Here is a 20,986-nt window from a genome sequence, read left to right as displayed (position 1 = left end):
TGGCAACACAGAAAGAGACAATGCTTGGAATTTTCCCTTTAGAACAGCGTCTCATGAATAAAATTCCTCTATCAGAAAACTGCCATAGTTCACCAACCCCAACTTATTGACTTTTCGGCGACTAAATATTCCAAATAATTTCACGCTCAAAGAAAACCCAACCCATTTGCCACCGGCACTGTCATCATCTGCTCGCAAAAAAAAAATCCTCCGAGAAAAGCCACCCATGATGTACAAAGTGCCGTTCACTCAGTGAATACAAAGACCGCGCACACCCACCCTACTTAGTGTTGCTATAGAGGACGTCCTCCAGCCCGCGAATTTTCCCGGCCCTGCCCCAGATCGGGCCCCACCAAAAACGACGAGTAGCACACAGATTTTCCAATGTTTGCCTTGGCGCGAGATGACGCCGGCAGGGTGTCGAATCGTCAAAAAAGAAACCTGAATTAGATTATAATTATTTTCATTTTTTGATCAAAAACAAGTAATTTTTAAAATATGAATTTCAGAAAACAGTAATTTTAAATAGTCATTGTGATTTTTAATAAATTAAAATATCAGCATTTTAATAAATCTTTTCCATATTATCGGTAAAAATTGGTGGTAAGAGAATTAAACTATTCTATCAAAGATGTCAATGCAAAGAGATAAAAAATGAAATTACTATCGAAAATTTCATTAAATCGTTTCACTCGCTTGATATTTGCCAAATTTGTCAACAATTAACACACACACACACCCACACTTTATTGCTTTGTTTTTCGTTTATCTACTTTGATCAAATGCCACAACCGGAAATGGATTTTATCTGTATTTTTTATTTGGGTGACCAATGACCAAATAAGCTATTCAGAAAAAAATAGGCACACGCCAAAAAATATTGTCGATTTTTTTATTGAACTTTTTTCCACATAAACTCAATTTCCCAAAATGGTATTTTTTTAATCCCGAGCAGACGGAAATAACTTGGGAATAATTTTTTTTGATATTTAAAAATATTAGGCCAATAACATTTTATGTTATTAATAACAAGATTTGTTATTCGTCGTTATGATTTTTTTGTTATTGAATTGTTATTGTAATAACAACATTTTAAGTTATTCTTCAAACAAATCCGATCATCCCAATAACAGTTGGCGGTATTCTTCCATAACCAAAAATGTTATTCCTAAGTTGTTTTGGCTTTCAACCAACATCAGACCAATAACAAATTTTGTTATGATTACATAAACTGTTATTTAACCCTTACGCAAAAATTGATTTTTCAAGAAGATTCCATAACACTTTATATTATTTTAACAGTATTTGTTATTGAAATGGCATGAAATTAGTTATTACCGTCTGATCGGGATGTTTTGGATATGTTTTAGGGGACCAAAACCCGCAAATTTTGAACCGTAGAGAAGTATAGAGTAATTCTCGCTGAAAGTGGACCACTATTTACACAAGGTGCTCAAAAATCAAAAGCAATGTACTTTTCCAATAGCCCCCACCAAGTTATGAAAGAAACCATGTTTGGTTGGTTGAATTTGTCCTCACCACGGCGCCACGAAGCTAAAACATTTTTTTTAATTGGTAATTTTTTGACTTAGGCGCGTTTACAAAATTGCCAATAACTTTGCAAAACTTCAACGAACCCTTGATGTTTAGGGGTGTTTTGGAAAGGAAATGAGCAGAGCTGAATGCACTTGTCAGAAAAATACCGTTCCATACATTTTTTAGCCATAAAACAACAATGTATTTTAAAAAGTCATTTTTGAAGGTCGGCGCCCCGCTTTATCGAAAAACTGACAAATCCATTCGAAAGCTGAGACGATTTCACAAAAAGGACCAATAAATCTAAGGTGTATGTTCCTCCTATCTTTTTTAATCTTATTTTGATTCTGAGAGCGCAGCGCTCCGTTCGTATTTCGGGCGCCCAAAATGTTGCATTAGCTTGCCCCAATTTAAGGTTTTGTCAAACAATATAGGTGCTCACTTTTTAAATGATAGTTTATTATCCAAGGATCAAGATGCACTATCGATAATTGACCAATATTTTAGGTTTTGGGTTCTGCCAGGCAATTTAATGTCGAAAAGTTGTTTTTGTTTACTTTTGTTGTTGTTAAATGCTTATTTACAATTTGTACATTTTTACAGTAAAACTAATGAATGTAGCATGTAGGAAATTTCACCACGAACATTTTTCTAGAGGAGAAAACGTAATTTCGATACTCCAACGCAAAGATATTTGAGTTTCAGTGAGAAAAAAAGTGCCAATTTTACAAATTTCCCAGAATTAACCAGCACGAACTATTATTTACATGCGGCATATGTTTTGGAACCCAAAGTATGGTTTCTCATAGTTATTTACGTCGCTGAATTCGGATTTGCAATCAAATTTCATGTAAACAGTGAACAGTGATATTTGAGCTACGCCTAAATGTTATTTGCATGTAGTGAAAATGATTGGGAGCGATTTTTCTATTCCTTGCAAAGTTATGGAAATCATAAAAAAAAATCCTTAAAAATCTAAAGTTTTCATTTATTTTTAAGTTTACATTGAAACCAGTCAAATCACAAAACGAGGTTTTCTGACATTCTCAAAACAATCAGAACTTGAAAAAAACATTCTTCATAAAAAAATCCGTGAGTAAAATATCTATTAAAGGTGAGCAAAAGATGAAATATGACCGAATTCACTAGCGATTAAAATTACAGCATATTACCGCAAATAACTTTTGGGTGTGGCTCGAAATTTCACTGTTTATCTGAAATTTGATTGCAGATCTGAACTCAGCTACCTAAATAACTGTAAGAAACCATACTTTGGCTTCCAAAACATATGCCGCATGTAAATAATAGGCCGTGCTTGTCAATTCTGGGAAATTTGTAAAATTGGCACTTTTTTTCTCACTGAAACTCAAATATCTTTGCGTTGGAGTATCGAAATTACGTTTTTTTCTCCTCTAGAAAAATTTTCGTTGTGAAATTACCTACATGCTACATTTATTAGTTTTACTGTAAAAATGTCCACCAAATTGTAAATAAGCATTTAACAACAAAAAAAGTAAACAAAAACAACTTTTCGACATTAAATTGCCTGGCAGAACCCAAAACCTAAAATATTGGTCAATTATCGATAGTGCATCTTGATCCTTGGATAATAAACTATCATTTAAAAAGTGAGCACCTATATTGTTTGACAAAACCTTAAATTGGGGCAAGCTAATGCAACATTTTGGGCGCCCGAAATACGAACGGAGCGCTGCGCTCTCAGAATCAAAATAAGATTAAAAAAGATAGGAGGAACATACACCTTAGATTTATTGGTCCTTTTTGTGAAATCGTCTCAGCTTTCGAATGGATTTGTCAGTTTTTCGATAAAGCGGGGCGCCGGCCTTCAAAAATGACTTTTTAAAATACATTGTTGTTTTATGGCTAAAAAATGTATGGAACGGTATTTTTCTGACAAGTGCATTCGAAAGCTCTGCTCATTTCCTTTCCAAAACACCCCTAAACATCAAGGGTTCGTTGAAGTTTTGCAAAGTTATTGGCAATTTTGTAAACGCGCCTAAGTCAAAAAAATACCAATTAAAAAAAAATGTTTTAGCTTCGTGGCGCCGTGGTGAGGACAAATTCAACCAACCAAACATGGTTTCTTTCATAACTTGGTGGGGGCTATTGGAAAAGTACATTGCTTTTGATTTTTGAGCACCTTGTGTAAATAGTGGTCCACTTTCAGCGAGAATTACTCATAGTCAAATTTTTTGACACCAATCTATATTTTTTTGGAACAGTGATTTTTGGAAAAAAATAAATTTTATTCATACATTTTTTAACCTCATTTTAGTACAAATTTAAATTTGCAATCGAAAAGATCTTTACAGATATTTTGATAAAGTGCTTCGTTTTCAAGATTTAACCACCAAAAGTTTGATTTCAATTAAATATTTGCAGTTTCTCGATTTTGAAAATAGTCACCGTTTCTGAAAAGATTTGTTTTTGAAAAAAAAAGAGGAAAATTTATATTTTCTAAGTCTAACCCAAACAACTCTTCATTTTCTAATGCCGCAGCAACTAATGGTCCGATTCAATGTTAAAAAATTAAACATTCTTGAAATTTTTCGATCGATTCGAAAACAATATTTTTAAATTTTTCAAGCAAGACTAACAATTCAAAAGGCCAAACATTCAATACTAAGCACTTTTGAAATGTTTTTCTTGATTCCAAAAATTTTAAAATATTGTTTTCGAAAAGTTCTAACAATTCAATTTTTTGAAAGGGACAAAAGTTCAATATGAAGCCATTTTGAAATGTTAGTCTGGATTCAACAAAATTCGAAAATATTGTTTTCGAAAAGATCGGGAAATTTCACGAAATAATTAAAAAATTTCGGGACGATTTTAAAGGGAAGGGTGACATAAGTTTGAATATTTTTTTTGCAACGGCCTAAGTTTGAATTATTCAATTTTAAAATGACATGGTCAAATTAGAAATTATGTAGTTATGAAATTGTCAAAACGTGAATAAATAATGTGACAAGAAAGTTTCAGTAATGGATAATTATTTGCATCACACTCGTTATCGTAAAAAACAACAAACATATTCAGGCCTTATTTGTAAACATTTTCAACAAAAAGTAACCCAAAATGCTTAAACCGTTATTACAGTTTTGCTACAGTTAAAAGAATTCAAGTTATCAATAAATTTATGAAAAATGTTTTTTTTTCAAAAATTAAAATTATTTTTAAATATTGCTTATTGCGAGATAAAATCACGTTTCTCCTTCGCTGTGAGTGACAGGTGATTATTGCCGCCTAACTACCGCAGTGTAAAAATCAGCAAGTTGAACTGAAATTCTGCGTTGATTTGGCTGTCAACCTGGTTTGGTTTGTTTTGAATATTTTCCGAAAAATCAGCTGAAAACTCAAGGCAACCTTTGAGAACAGCCAAAAATTTGTTCTGCGGTTGTCATGCGACCATTATGTTGCGGTCGTATCACCGCGCGTGAACTCTAATTATTAACGCCTGCAGTAATGAATTATCCCAGAAATAAAAATATATATATATTAGCGTGTCCCAAAAAAACACGAAGTCGAGGAATTCAATGTGCTCAGTTCTCAAATGATAGAAAATCATGTTAGAAACAACTCTCTCATACATGAAAACTTTCGGAAAAATCGTTTACCACGTTCCCTGGGCATTTTTTTGACAAAAGTCAGTTTTTTCGACAATTTCACAAAATCTGCTGAGAAAAATGGAAAATTTTAAAATTTCAAATAGCCTATACCGTTAAATGATGGTCTGTGGTCCAATAAACAAGTTAATGTATCGATTTGGCCTTTTAAAACCTTGTTTCCACTTTCCCGGTAGCTTTTATGTCGATAAATACGAGTTTTTGCTTTACTTTTTTCAATCTTTTCCTCGGTATTGAACACAAAAATTTCCTCATATGTGAGAATACATGCATCTTGTAGGAAATTTTCCGCCGAAGATTTTCGTCTAAGCAATTTTGAAGTTTCATCAACTCTGAGCTGAGATATTCCAGTTTTTGTGAAGAAAGAATATTGAATATTTGAAAATGTTGATATTAATCATCATTTGCATACAATATTAAGAATAATTTAAGCCTAATTTGAAGTGCGACTGTATTGCATCTGTTTTTAAACATGATTGGTTCATCCTTCAATACTAAGGGCCACCTGGTGTTGTTTTCTCATGGCACACTACGTGCTAAATCAATGAATTATTTTTAGCAAATAACTCATATTTAGAGCATTTTGCATTTAAACCAATCGATGCACGTTTGCTGTGTTTCCATGGATACAAATAAACAAATAACAAATCGATGCATCTGTGCTCTCTTATGCTAACTAGATAGGAAAACCAGTAAGCTAAGTACAAGAGAGCACAGAGGCATCGAAATATATGGTTCGATTTTACGGGGTTGGCAATTGTCCACGCTCCATACAAAAAAGTTTTTTTTATGGACAATTGACCACGAGAAGGAGAGGGAGCTGAGATTTAAAAAAAATGTCTACGTGATTAATGGATGGATCCCTATAGAATAAATTCCAAATACTTAGTGTTATTTTTAATTTACCTGAACATCGGATTTATCAACAGGAGTTATAAGAAGGGAGTGTAAACGTTACGTTGTGGTTCAGATCACGGAAATGCGTACAATTGAACCTTATATTTGTTATTTGTTTATTTGTATCCATGGAAACACAGCAAACGTGCATCGATTGGTTTAAATGCAAATGCTCTAAATATGAGTTATTTGCTAAAAATAATTCATTGATTTAGCACGTAGTGTGCCATGAGAAAACAACACCAGGTGGCCCTTAGTATTGAAGGATGAACCAATCATGTTTAAAAACAGATGCAATACAGCCGCACTTCAAATTAGGCTTAAATTATTCTTAATATTGTATGCAAATGATGATTAATATCAACATTTTCAAATATTCAATATTCTTTCTTCACAAAAACTGGAATATCTCAGCTCAGAGTTGATGAAACTTCAAAGTTGCTTAGACGAAAATCTTCGGCGGAAAATTTCCTACAAGATGCATGTATTCTCACATATGAGGAAATTTTTGTGTTCAATACCGAGGGAAAAGATTGAAAAAAAGTAAAGCAAAAACTCGTATTTTTCGACATAAAAGCTACCGAGAAAGTGAAAACAAGGTTTTAAAAGGCCAAATCGATACATTAACTTGTTTATTGGACCCCAGACCATCATTTAATGGTATAGGTTATTTGAAATTTTAAAATTTTCCATTTTATCTAAGCAGATTTTGTGAAATTGTCGAAAAAACTGACTTTTTCAAAAAAATGCCCAGGGAACGTGGTAAACGATATTTCCGAAAGTTTTCATGTATGAGAGAGTTGTTTCTAACATGATTTTCTATCATTTGAGAACTGAGCACATTGAATTCCTCGACTTCGTGTTTTTTTGGGACACGCTAATATATATGCTATAGTTAAAAGAATTAACGTTATCAATGAATTTATGAAAAATGTTTTTTTTTTCAAAACTGAAAATTATTTTCAAATAAATAATCCCAGAAATAAAAAAATAAACTTCATTATAAATAATAACAATATTATAACAACAATTTTTTAAATTTGTCCAATGAGTAATTCAAAAGGTTATAAGTTGTCTCCCCCTTCAAAATCGGTCAGAAATTACAAGAGACAAAATAATCAAAATACTTCAAAATGTTAACAAAATTTTGTGTGCAATCAGTTGAAAAGCAATTTTTTGCAATTCCGTCGTGAAACTACTCTCTTTTCCTGTCATTCTTGAATGACGAAATAGCCTACTTTTCTGTACCAAAAATAACAGAATCTAATAGCAACACGTTTCAAAATAAATGCTAAAAAGTTCTACTTTTCAGCACTCAAATGGGTGCTGAAAAGTTGAACTTTTTAGCGCTTGTTTCGAAAAGTAACACTTTTCAGCATTTTTTTGATTTAAACGATTTATTGACAAAATACATGAAAATTTGACTTAAAATTTCACTCAGTGTGTGTTTTTTGGAATTGCAAAAAATGTTCGTTGCAAAACTTGTTTTTTTCAGCACTCTTCGTATTTATCCAACTCGGTGAACCTCGTTGGATAAATGTACGACTCGTGCTGAAAAAATCCTCTTTTTGTAACGTGTTGCATAAGCTACTATTAGATGCATTCCCCTGCGTTTATAAACATTTTTAACATGTTTAAATTAGTTTTGTTCGGTCGTAAACGTGAGTAGTCTCCCTGCCGTGTAGCATAAATTTCTGTTTGCTGTTGTGCACACAGCAGGGCAACTACTCACGTTTACGACCGAACAAGTTGAAAAATATTTTCGTGAAACTTCTTACTTTTCCTGTTATTCTCGAACGACGAAACAGCCTACTTTTCTCTAATAAAAATAACAGAATCGAATAGTAACCCTTTTCAAAACAAATAATGAAAAGTTCAACTTTTCAGCACTGAAAAGTGGAACTTTTCAGCACTTGTTCGGAAACGTAGCACTTTTCAACATTTTTTTTAACGATTCATTGACTTAATGCATGGACATTAGGGTGCCCAGAATATAGACAAATGTTTCAAAACCTCGCTCCACAAGCCGAAAACTGTTCCCTAGGGTATTCTAAGCCTCTGTGCAAAATTTGAGCGAAATCGGTCAACATTAACCCATTGATACTCGGGCATGAAGTTTGTATGGGAAAAATCGTCAAAACACGGAGAAAAAAGAGTTCCCAAAATCGTGAACAAGCGTTCATGAAAATGGGAACCTCGAACAAAGTGTTCAAATCCCATGGTACGATTTTGAAAAACGTACCATGAAATTTGAACACTTTGTTCGTGGTTCCCATTTTCATGGAAGCTTGTTCACGATTTTGGGAACTCTTTTTTCTCCGTGAATGTATGGAGAAACGGCACAGTTTCGTAATACTCCCTGTAGGTGGCGTTGCGAGTGTTCAAAGTTTGCCAAACGTGAGATATTTATGTGAAATTTAATGCCCAACAACTTTGTAGAAGAGTGCAAGACGATCCGAGTTAACCCCAAAAAGTTATTAGCATTTTAGTGAAGTGGTCTCCAACCGACATGGCCAAAGGGCCTAATCCGGTATTGCCACTAAGGAAAGCAAGCATAACATTGTAATTTTGGGATAAGAAAGAAAACAAAGAAAACAAAATCAACAAAGTATGAATTAGACTAAATCGATCCAGTTGAATCCGAATTTAAAGGTTGATAAGCGGAATTTTCAAAAAGACGCAAGACATTCAAGATGGCGGCAAAGATGGCGGCTGTATAGAAAACCCTAAACACAAAGGGTATTATGTGACCTGCAATCGACTACTCAAATTTAACTAATCTTGGGGCTCTAAACACGATTAAGACTATTGGGTTAATGTTGACCGATTTCGCTCAAATTTTGCACAGAGGCTTAGAATACCCTAGGGATCAGTTTTCGGCTTGTGGAGCTGGGGGTCATTTTTTCTGAGCACCCTAATGGACATTTGTCCTGTAATTCTGTTCAAATGGTGTTTTCGGAATTGAAAAAAAAAGTAATATGAAACCATTGTTTAAACTACTATTTCTGCTTCGTAAATTTTCAGCACTGCTAAATTTTATTATTTTTTTTTTCGTCAAAACTTTTTTTTTGAAAATTGATGATTGCAAACCAACTGCAACTTGTTTTTCTCAATGATTGTTTTGCGAAATTTAGAGGAGGAAGGAGGTAAATAAAAAAATGCATCATTTCACAGGTTTAATTTTTACTTTTGTGCATAGAGCATGTTTTCCATGCTGAATTCAGATTGAGTTTATTTCATAATATTTATAAATATTCAAAGTAGACACCGTGTTATGGAACTCATCTCCCCGCTATTTTCTCCTACAACCAGTGAAATTTTCTTTATTGCCTTCTGTTTAGAGGATAAACCTCTTAAACTATACTCAAATTTCTTACTTTAAATCTTATTCATTAGAAAGACAATAATAACAATGGTTTTAACCCATAATTTGAAATTATGTAAGGGTAAATAATTATACAGACAGAAAGAGAAACTTTTACCCTACCCCCCATATATCTCTGTAGCAAACTTGGTCTCTTCCACTCTATAGTTTATTGCTTCCGTCACTAACAATAGTTTTTTTCTCCCTTTTTTTATTCCAGATGCACTATTCCCGCGACAACGCCAGCGTTGCCACTGTCCCCGGCGTCATCGCCACTTGAAGATGCCGCTGCTGCCGGCAGCGTTATTGTTTGGCCACGAATCGTGCCAATCGTGCCAACAGGCGGCCTCCACTCCCAGGGCCTCTCGTGTGAGGGAGGATGCTCAAGTCAGCAAAATTTGCCGTGATTTTCAGTGAAAAGGACGCAATAGTTGGTGTGTGTGTGTGTTTTGTCCCCGCCAGAAATTGTGATCTAGGTTAAGGTTTTTTTTGCGAGTGATTGATTGTGCCGTTTATTCTTTGTGAGATTTTTTCCTTCTGTTTTGATTGTGAAAAGAAAAGGTCGCAAACATGGGCGACAGCACGATGGGATCGGTCAGCTTTCTCCACCTGGGGGACATTGTGTCCCTCTACTCGGAGGGAAGCATTTCCGGATTCCTGAGCACTCTGGGGTAAGTGGAACTTCTTTTTTATTGTAAATATTTATGAGTAAATTTTTTAAGCACTTCAGGATGTCTCTCTTCAAGTCGTTGATTTTTAATTCTCATTAAGGGCGTTGCAAATATTTTTAAAAGTTTATGTCTCCCCCCACCCTTCAATATTTGTTCAAAAAGTCAGAAGGAAAAAAAAATCCAAAAAATTTCAAAATTTAATTGAAAATAGAAATTAAATCAACTGAAAACAATATACAATGCATAATCATATTTAGCATGTTTGACCCGGATTTAAAATATTTTGAATTTTTTATGAAATTCCAATGCACAGCTGCTGCACCTCAAAAACTATTTTGATCGCAAAAAATAAAATTTTCGTCAAATTTTAGATATTTAAAACACTTTTTTCATTGAAATGTTGAAACCATGGCTCGTAAATTCAATTTTCATTTATTTTTTGCCCCCTCGACTTTGAACAGAAACATAAACTTCAAAAAATATTTGCAGCGGCCTAATTTAATTTAAACGAAACAAAGGACTAATTTTAAATGGAAAAAATCTTGTTTTTAAATTAATTCAATTGAAAAGTTATCTTTTTATTTGTTTATTGACATTTCAAAAAAAAATAACCATCCCATTTCTCAGTTATACTCATTGGTTTGCCGTTACCTATAGAAAGTATTTTGAAATTTTATATTTAATCACGCTAAAAACTATATTATTATTTCCAGTCCAATTTGGTTTGGCGCTAGCATTATAAGTAGTTTGAATTAATTTTTTTTCTCAAATTGGATTTGAAAAATTAAAAACAAAATATTTTTTCAGGTTTTAAATTAAACAAAAAATATAATTCAAGATTTTGATGATGATTTCGAAGTGCAAAAAAGTAAACATTTTATAAAATGATCATTTTTCTTTTCTTTTTTTCAAGAAAAAATAAAAAAATCAAACAAAGAATAAATAAAATCAAAAAAAATCGAAGGTAAAAACTAGGGAATTGTTTTTTAAAAGTTGCTCAAAATGACCTCCTAAATACGAGAAAAAAAATCGATGAAAAAATGGGCAGTAGAGGGTTAACGTTTATATACTTGATATTCTTTGATTTTTGGAAAGAGCAATTCTCTACGGAATCGGTCTTTTTTCTAATTTTAATTTTTGTATTTTTCTATCCGGATAAAACTTTTTTCGTGCTTTGGTATGCCCAAAGTAGCCATTTTACATCATTTGTTTGACCATATAATTTTCCAAATAATAAATACAAATTTGGCAGCTGTCCATACCAAAATGATATATGAAAATTCAAAAATCTGTAACTTTTGAAGGATTTTTTTGATCCATATAGAGTTTTCGGCAAAGTTTTTTTGCAAATCAAGTTTTAGTGACAACAAGTGAAATTAAAAACCACCAAAAAAAATTTTAACCGTGTATATTTTTTTTTTCAGTGTATTCCTTATTCATACCTACAACTATTTTTTATTTTCTGATATGCTTGAGGGGACATCAAATATCAACTTTTCAGAAATTTTCAGAACGGGCAAAAAATTTTTGACTGAGTAAAATGAATCAATACTGATTTTTTCAAAAAATCAAAGTGCGGTCAAAATACATACGGTACTCTAGTGAAATTTTGATAAAGTGCACCGTTTCCAAGTTAAAGCCATTTTTCGGGTTTTTTTTTTTTTTGAAAAAGTCGCAGTTATTCATTTTTTAAAATAAGTGAACATGTTTTGCCCCACAAAGCTGAGAAATTTTTACTTTTTTTTTTGCTTTTTAGAACTTTGTTGATACGGCCCTTAGTTGCAATGATGCAATGATGCCATGCAATGATTTAAAAAAGACTTAGACTCCCCCAAACAACCCACTATTTTCAAATGTCGATATCTCAGTAACTAATGGTCCGATTTTCAAAGGTAAAATATGAACCATTCGTGGAATTTCCCTATCATTTCGAAAAAAATGTTATCAAAATCAAAAATGCAATGATGCCATGCAATGATTTAAAAAAGACTTAGACTCCCCCAAACAACCCACTATTTTCAAATGTCGATATCTCAGTAACTAATGGTCCGATTTTCAAAGGTAAAATATGAACCATTCGTGGAATTTCCCTATCATTTCGAAAAAAATGTTATCAAAATTTTTAAATCAGCACTAACATTTTAAAAGGGCAAAATATTAAATGTTTGGCCATTTTGAAATGTTAGTCTAGATTTAAAAAAATAAAACATTGTTTTCGAAAAGATAGGAAAATTTCACGAATGTTTCATATTTTAATATTGAAAATCGGACCATTAGTTGCTGAGATATCGAATTTAAAAAAAATCCCGGGATTTCCCGAAAAAATAGTTTTCGTTTCCCGGGAAATTTGTAAATTTCCCGGGAATTCCTGAAATTCAAGCGGAAGTATACATTTCCTCAACTTTTAGACACTTTTTTTATTTACAAAAAAAATAAGGAATTTTGTTTTATTCAATTTACAGTCATCCCACATATTCGGAACGGTTTCCAGATCGGCCAATGTTCAAAAAATCATAGAAAATCGATTATTGAACCTAATGATTCGCTTTTACCTTCATTTGAAAGCTTTTCTTGCGATCTTTCGAATGCTGTATCGAACATCTGCAAATTTTAACTTTAATATGAAGTTTTTGAAGAATTACTTTGACCCTTGAAATCCACAAATTCGGAACACTTTTTTCTTACGAATGTAAACAAACTTTGGATCTCTCCAGGAGTACATATTTATTACCAAATAATGACTTCACGTACTGAAACCAATGAAACTCAAGCTTAGTGATGTTTTATACATGGTTTGATAACTTTTTTTTTGAGAAAATATCAGTTAAATTCAGGTGTTCCACAATTGTGGGAGGCACAATAACATCCCACAATTATGAAACAGGCGATTTGGAGGCAGTGTTTTGCTGCTCTGGACAAAATAGTCTTGGAATGAAGTTTTTTGTTCAAAAAGTCCTACTTTTACTAGTGAAATAGCAAGATAATGTCCAAATGAAGGTTCTAAAAACAGTAAGGTCGACAGAAAAGCTACTTTTGGCATGCTATTGAAAAATTATCATAAAAGTGTTCCGAATTGTGGGTGTTCCGAATATGTGGGATGACTGTACTGTTCTTATTGAACTTCGTCAGACCATCTTAAAATTTCATGTCAAGGTTTATTCCAGATGATATTATTTTATGAACCATCCACAACTGGGAATAGAGGTTGGTTATTTGTTGGACAACAAAAATTACGAAAATTCTTTCAACCAAAGTCATTTATTAGGCTGAATCATTAAAAAATCATTAACAAACTAATTAAAAATTTGTAGTTGTCATTCCTTAAAAATGGTATTTCAAGCAGCCGTCCCCTAACATGACAGTTTTCGTGAGTTGCGCGTATCCACCGACAGATGGCAAGTGGACCTCGGCGGAGTCCGCCCATTAAAAACGCAACTCAAAATTTGCATGGGAAACTTTTTTTTCGTGACGGCTTTCGCGGCACGCTCCCTCTAACTGTTCGAGACTAATATTTAAACGTGGCGTATCTTTAAACAAGTTTTTCGAGAAAATGATTCCAGAATGCTTATTTTGTCGTTTTAAACCGAAACAAGACAAAAACTATATTAATTTAAACTATTCGCCATTTTCAAATGTTTGGCTAGATGATAGCAAAGGCCGCCATCTTAGGCCCACTGGGCCCACAAAAAGGGGTACGCTCAGTTTGTATGGGAGCTGTCAACATGCTCCCGGGCTGATTTCAAGTGAAAAAGAAGATTCTGATGTAAATTTCATGCTTATCTTTTTATTTATGGGCTGAAACCAGTAAGATTTGTCCTGAAAAAAATATATATTTATTTACCGGGTTGAAATTTTTTCTGCATTTTTTTATCTTTTTGTTTCAGCTTAATTTTCAATATTATATTTTATCATATTCTCTCAAATTGCACGGAAAAAAAGAGTTCCCAAAATCATGAACAAGCGTTCATGAAAATTAGAACCAAAAACAAAGTGTTCAAATTTCATGGTACGTTTTTTTTTTAAAAATCGTACCATGGGATTTGAACACTTTGCTCGAGGTTCCCCTTTTCATGAACACTTGTTCACGATTTTGGGAAGTCTTTTTTCTCCGTGTGGTCATAGCCAAATTTGAAAGCAATTTTATGGTTTTGGAGAATGGATTTATTATACTCACTGTCCACATACTGTGATTAAAAAATAACACCTACTTCTTGATAAAACAACTTATCATCATTTTTTTATATATTTTGTACGAGTTGAAAGATAGCTTACCAATAAAAGCTAAGCAAATCATATATTATCTTCAAGTTGTATGCTTTTTTCAAGCAGTCAAGGCATTAATTGATCCTCACACTTTTTTATAACCAATTAACCATATAAGTTGCCATTCTATACAATTTTATTGCATAATATTAATAAGAACAATTTTCGATAAATTTCAAATTTCCCGGGAAATTCGTTGAAAATTTCTCGTTTCCCGGGAAGTTTGTAACCCCGGGAAATTGGACGCTCTATAATAGACTGAATCTTATAAATATTTGAAATGGAGAAATAGTTATGAATAATTGGGATTTAATGTAAGAAACTTCTTCCAGATAAGAACATTTTTTTTACAATTTATCGTCATTTGAATTGAAGTACATTTTTTTGAAAAATGGATGTCTTTTGAACACTTATGTCATAATTTCAAAGAAATTAAACCAAAAAGAATAGAAAAAAAAACAAATGGATAAATTTGAATGAATTTTCAATTTAAATTCGATTAACATAAAAATGATTACATTCGTTTTTTTTTCTAAACAATCAATGTAATACCAAACCTTGATGCAATCTCTTCCTTTCCTCCCCCTCCACCAGCCTCGTCGATGACCGCGTCGTCGTGTGTCCGGGCGCGGGTGATCTGAACGACCCGCCGGAAAAGTTCCGCGACTGCCTGATCAAGATCTGCCCGATGAACCGGTACTCGGCCCAGAAGCAGTTCTGGAAGGCGGCCAAACAGAGTACGACCACCAATACGGACACTAGCTTGCTGAAGCGATTGCACGTGAGTTTTTTGTTTAGGTTAGGGTGATGTTTGAAGGTTTGTAATTTTGGTTTTTTTTTTGCAGCACGCTGCCGAAATTGAGAAGAAGCAGAACGAGTCTGAGAATAAGAAGCTGCTGGGGACGGTGGTCCAGTATGGGAGTGTGGTTCAGCTGTTGCACTTGAAGTCGAACAAGTATGTTACGGTCAATATCCGGTTGCCGGCGTTGCTGGAGAAGAATGCGATGCGGGTGTATTTGGACGCGAATGGAAATGAGGGGTCGTGGTTCTACATTATGCCGTTTTACAAGCTGCGTTCTGCTGGGGATAACGTGGTGGTCAATGATAAGGTCATCATGAAGCCGGTGAATGCCAACAGGCAGAATCTGCACGTGGCGGCGAATTATGAGCTGCCGGATAATCCGGGAAGTAAGGAGGTCAATGTACTGAACTCGTCATCGTCGTGGAAGATCACGCTGTTTATGGAGCATCGTGAGAACCAGGAGGACGTGTTGAAGGGTGGGGATGTGGTTCGGTTGTTCCACGCCGAGCAGGAGAAGTTCTTGACGATGGACGAGTACAAGAAGCAGCAGCACGTGTTTTTGAGGACGACTGGGAGAACCAGTGCAACGGCTGCGACTAGCAGTAAAGCGCTGTGGGAGATTGAGGTCGTGCAGCATGATTCGTGCCGGGGTGGGGCCGGCCACTGGAACTCGCTGTTCCGGTTCAAGCACCTTGCCACGGGGTACTATCTGGCTGCGGAGATTGACGATGATATCTCGCGTACGGAAAAGTCCAGCAATTCTAGTCATCCGCAGAGCGGTGATTCCTTCCGGTTGGTCTCGGTACCGCACTCGACGGATATTGCGTCGGTTTTCGAGCTGGATTCCACGACTATTACGAGGCCTGAAGGTCTGGTTCCGCAGAACAGCTATGTGCGGATGCGGCATTTATGTTCTAATACGTGGGTTCACGCCACATCTGCCCCGATCGATATTGACGAAGACAAACCGGTCATGTCCAAGGTCGGATGTTCCGCCGTCAAAGAGGACAAGGAGGCGTTTCAGTTGATCCCGGTTTCTCCGGTGGAGGTCCGCGATCTGGACTTTGCCAACGACGCGTGTAAGCTACTTCAAGCCATGAGTACCAAGCTGGAGAATGGATCCATTTCTCCGAACGAGCGACGCTCGTTGATCGCTCTCCTGCAGGACATTGTCTTCTTCATCGCTGGGCAGGAGAACGAGCAGAACAAGGGTGACGCGCTGGATCTAACGATTAATAACCCGAACCGTGACCGTCAGAAGCTGCTCCGCGAGCAGTATATCCTGAAGCAGTTGTTCAAGATCCTGCAAGGTCCGTTCCAGGAAACAAAGAACAGCGACGGCCCGTTCCTCAAGATTGACGAACTCGGCGATCCGAAAAACACTCCGTACAAAAACATCTTCCGCCTATGCTACCGTATCTTGAAGCTCAGCCAGCAAGACTACCGCAAAAACCAGGAGTACATCGCGAAGCACTTTGGCCTGATGCAGAAACAGATCGGGTACGACATCCTGGCGGAAGATACCATCACGGCGCTGCTCCACAACAACCGGAAGCTGCTGGAGAAGCACATTACGGCCGCGGAAATCGAGACCTTCGTCGGACTTGTGCGCAAAAACATGAACAACTGGCAGAGCCGCTTCCTGGACTACCTTTCCGATCTTTGCGTGTCCAACAAGAAGGCGATCGCCGTAACGCAAGAGCTGATCTGCAAGAGTGTCCTAAGTGCGAAGAATGCGGACATCCTGATTGAAACTTTTCTGCGAGAAGTGGACGACGAGCGGTTGGCACATCTTCATGCGATAGAGCGGGGAAACAATCAGTTCACGGAGATCCTTGAGGTGGACGAGAATAGGGAAGAGGATGAGTCGAAACCGGGGACACCCCGGAAGCAGGAGGAGAAAAAGAAGCACTACGAGGTGGTGCTGATGTGGGAGAACCGAACGGTGAGTGAACTGTTACATTATTAATCAGCAAATAATTTCTTTTGTTCCAGCTTCGACGTTCCATCGAACTCCACCCCCCAATAAATTATTAATTTCCATTCTTCGCTCTCTTTATCCCATCGCCAGCAATCCAAGTCCATGAGCCGGCTCGCGCAGGGCCTGAAGGTTGGCCGCACCCATGACATGACCATCCTGGACTACTACCGCCACCAGTTGAACCTGTTCTCGAACATGTGCCTCAACCGGCAGTACCTGGCGCTGAACAACCTGTCGCCGCATCTGGATATCGATCTGATTTTGCGCTGCATGTCGGACAAGACGGTACCGTACGACCTGCGGGCGTCGTTTTGCCGGTTGATGCTGCACCTGCACGTGGACCGCGACCCGCAGGAACCGGTTACGCCCGTCAAGTACGCTCGGCTGTGGTCGGAAATTCCACCGGTGATGTCGATTAATGAGTAAGTTCGCAGAACTTGAAGTCACAGACTTCCTCACCACATACCCGTTTCCCCTTCTAGTTACGACATCGAGAAGCAACCCGACAGCAACAAGGAAGCGGTCCGGGCCCGGTTCAACAAGACGATCGCCTTCGTCGAGGACTACCTGTGCAACCACGTGGTGTCCAAGATGTGGTTCGCCGACCAGGACCAGAACAAGCTGACCTTCGAGGTGGTGAAGCTGGCCCGCGATTTGATCTACTTTGGCTTCTACAGCTTCAGCGACCTGCTCCGGCTCACGAAAACCCTGCTCAACATCCTGGACTGCGTGGGCGAAGGCGACGGCAGTGGCCTCCCGACAGGACACATTGACTGTAAGTACCGGCTGCGGTGACCCTTGGTATCAATTTCGTGCGGAATTAAGTTGAAAGTCCAACCCCCACCAATTTCGGATCCGGATCAAAAAGACATTAAATCCACCGTATCTTGGGTTTTCCATTTAAGTTTCCCTCCCTCTCACCTAAATTTGTTCGGTTTTGGGTCCTGATTGTCGTCGTCGTCGTTGCCGTTGATGGCAATTCAATTTAGATTAATTGGTTGTATATAGAGGTAGCTTGTTGTGCTGTCGTTCGTTTCGTGGCAGAAGAATGCGCAAGTTTAAAGCACAGATAAAAAGACGTGAAACGAATCAAAACGCAATATTTCAGTTTATTTGTAACTGAACTTCAATTATATTTTCGTTTTTGGAAGATTAGCTCGGCATCAATGCTAGAAACAGTTCTTATACGTTTTGTGGATTTATTTTTTGTCGAATTGTTACAAAGTTATAAATAATTAAAAGTTAAAAAAATATGTTTGAAAAATCTTTAAAAATAAAAAGATAAGGCCATTGCAAATTTTGAGATCTGTTTTCCCCCCTTTAAATTTCTTTTCACGCAATCCTACTTTAAAAAAAAATGCTGTTTCTCTTCTAAGGTGAGCAGTTCTCTAGGATTTCGGTCATTCGATTTTTTTTTGTATTTTTTAATCCGACTGAAACTTTTTTGGTGCCTTCGGTATGCCCAAAGAAGCCATTTTGCATCATTAGTTTGTCCATATAATTTTCCATACAAATTCGGCAGCTGTCCATACAAAAATGATGTATGAAAATTCAAAAATCTGTATCTTTTGAAGGAATTTTTGATCGATTTGGTGTCTTCGGCAAAGTTGTAGGTATGGATACGGACTACACTGGAAAAAATAATACACGGTAAAAAAATTTGGTGATTTTTTATTTAACTTTATCACTAAAACTTGATTTACAAAAAACACTATTTTTAATTTTTTTATTTTTGATATGTTTTAGAAGGCATAAAATGCCAACTTTTCAGAAATTTCAGGTTGTGCAAAAATCACTGACCGAGTTATGAATTTTTAATCAATACTGATTTTTCAAAAAATCGAAATTTGTCGTAAAATTTTCAACTTCATTTTTCGATGTAAAATCAAATTTGCAATCAAAAGTACTTTACTGAAATTTTGATAAAGTGCACCGTTTTCAAGTTATAGCCATATTTAAGTGACTTTTTGAAAATAGTCGCAGTTTTCATTTTTAAATTAGTGCACATGTTTGCCCAGTTTTGAAAAAAATATTTTTGAAAAGCTGAGAAAATTCTCTATATTTTGCTTATTTGGACTTTGTTGATACGACCTTTAGTTGCTGAGATATTGCAATGCAAAGGTTTAAAAACAGGAAAATTGATATTTTCTAAGTTTCACCCAAACAACCCACCATTTTCTATCGTCAATATCTCAGCAACTAATGGTCCGATTTTCAATGTTAATATATGAAACATTTGTGAAATTTTCCGATCTCTTCGAAAAAATATTTTGGAATTTTCAAATCAAGACTAACATTTCACAAAGGCCAAACATTCAATATTACGCCCTTTTAAAATGTTTGTCTTGATTTGAAAATTCCAAAATATTTTTTCGAAAAGATCGGAAAATTTCACAATTGTTTCATATATTAACATTGAAAATCGGACCATTAGTTGCTGAGATATTGACGATAGAAAATGGTGGGTTGTTTGGGTGAAACTTAGAAAACATCAATTTTCCTGTTTTTAAACCTTTGCATTGCAATATCTCAGCAACTAAAGGTCGTATCAACATAGTCCGAATAAGCAAAATATAGAGAATTTTCTCAGCTTTTCAAAAATATTTTTTCAAAACTGGGCAAACATGTGCACTAATTTAAAAATGAAAACTGCGACTATTTTCAAAAAGTCACTTAAATATGGCTATAACTTGAAAACGGTGCACTTTATCAAAATTTTAGTAAAGTACTTTTTGATTGCAAATTTGATTTTACATCGAAAATGAAGTTGAAAATTTTACGACCAAAATTTCGATTTTTGAAAAATCAGTATTGATTAAAAAATTCATAACTCGGTCAGTGATTTTTTGCACAACCTGGAAATTTCTGAAAAGTTGGCATTTTATGTCTTCTAAAACATATCAAAAAATAAAAAAAATTAAAAATAGTGTTTTTTTGTAAATCAAGTTTTAGTGATAAAAAGTTAAATAAAAAAATCACCAAATTTTTTTTACCGTGTATTATTTTTTTCCAGTGTAGTCCGTATCCATACCTACAACTTTGCCGAAGACACCAAATCGATCAAAAAATTCCTTCAAAAGATACAGATTTTTGAATTTTCATACATCATTTTTGTATGGACAGCTGCCGAATTTGTATGGAAAATTATGTGGACAAACTAATGATGCAAAATGGCTTCTTTGGGCATACCGAAGGCACCAAAAAAGTTTCAGCCGGATTAAAAAATACAAAAATTAAAATTGAAGAAAAAAGACCGATTTCGTAGAGAATTGCTCAGGTTCATTTTAGTTCGAGGTTTTCATTGATTTTTAGGTAAAATTGTCCGGTCACATGACGGTGAAAAAATAAATATAAAATAGGAAACGGGTTAAACCCCGTTTTAAACTAAAAGTAGAAAAACATAAAGTTGGGGTGCATTTAAAGTTTACAATTTTATTTTTTTGTATTGCTTCGGCAATTTTCTATTAAAAGCAGCAAAATAGTCATTTGGTAAAAAAGCAAATAGCTGCAAAGTTGCGAGTAAATGTAAAAAAAGTTTCATTATTTCAACTTTAACAGATAAAAATCGGAAGGTTTAATGGCAAATAACATCATTTTAGATCGGTTTAACCTTCCTAAGGTGTTAGGGTCTATATGACCCAGACGGCTTATAAAATGTGCTGTAACTTTTATCGAGAAATTAAAAGTGCAACATAAACTTTCTGTCAAGCTTCTGTGAAGTTTACCATGACAGTTGCGAAAGTTTAACTCCATGTTACCGGCTCACATCTCTCGTTTTAATTTCTCGATTCATTCTAACTTACAGACTTGAAACTTTCTGACTTTTCC

At 35.4% G+C, this 20,986-nt stretch overlaps 1 protein-coding gene across 6 annotated transcripts in view; it reads left to right on the top strand.

Moving 5' to 3' along the window:
- Window positions 1-20,986, top strand: part of LOC6044944 (inositol 1,4,5-trisphosphate receptor) — an 89,373-nt gene that overhangs the window by 54,387 nt on the left and 14,000 nt on the right. For all 6 annotated transcript variants that reach the window (XM_038258829.1, XM_038258824.1, XM_038258828.1 and 3 more), the window contains exons 3-7: window positions 9,662-10,112; window positions 14,970-15,156; window positions 15,221-17,122; window positions 17,249-17,580; window positions 17,641-17,933. In XM_038258829.1, coding sequence (XP_038114757.1) covers window positions 10,012-10,112; window positions 14,970-15,156; window positions 15,221-17,122; window positions 17,249-17,580; window positions 17,641-17,933 — 2,815 coding nt within the window. In that variant the 5' untranslated portion in view covers window positions 9,662-10,011. The remainder of the gene's footprint in view (window positions 1-9,661; window positions 10,113-14,969; window positions 15,157-15,220; window positions 17,123-17,248; window positions 17,581-17,640; window positions 17,934-20,986) is intronic.

Source organism: Culex quinquefasciatus, chromosome 3 (genome assembly GCF_015732765.1).
Source record: "Culex quinquefasciatus strain JHB chromosome 3, VPISU_Cqui_1.0_pri_paternal, whole genome shotgun sequence".
NCBI lineage: Eukaryota > Metazoa > Arthropoda > Insecta > Diptera > Culicidae > Culex > Culex quinquefasciatus.
Note: the sequence above shows the minus strand (reverse complement) of the source record. Positions and strands in the feature narration are given on the sequence as shown.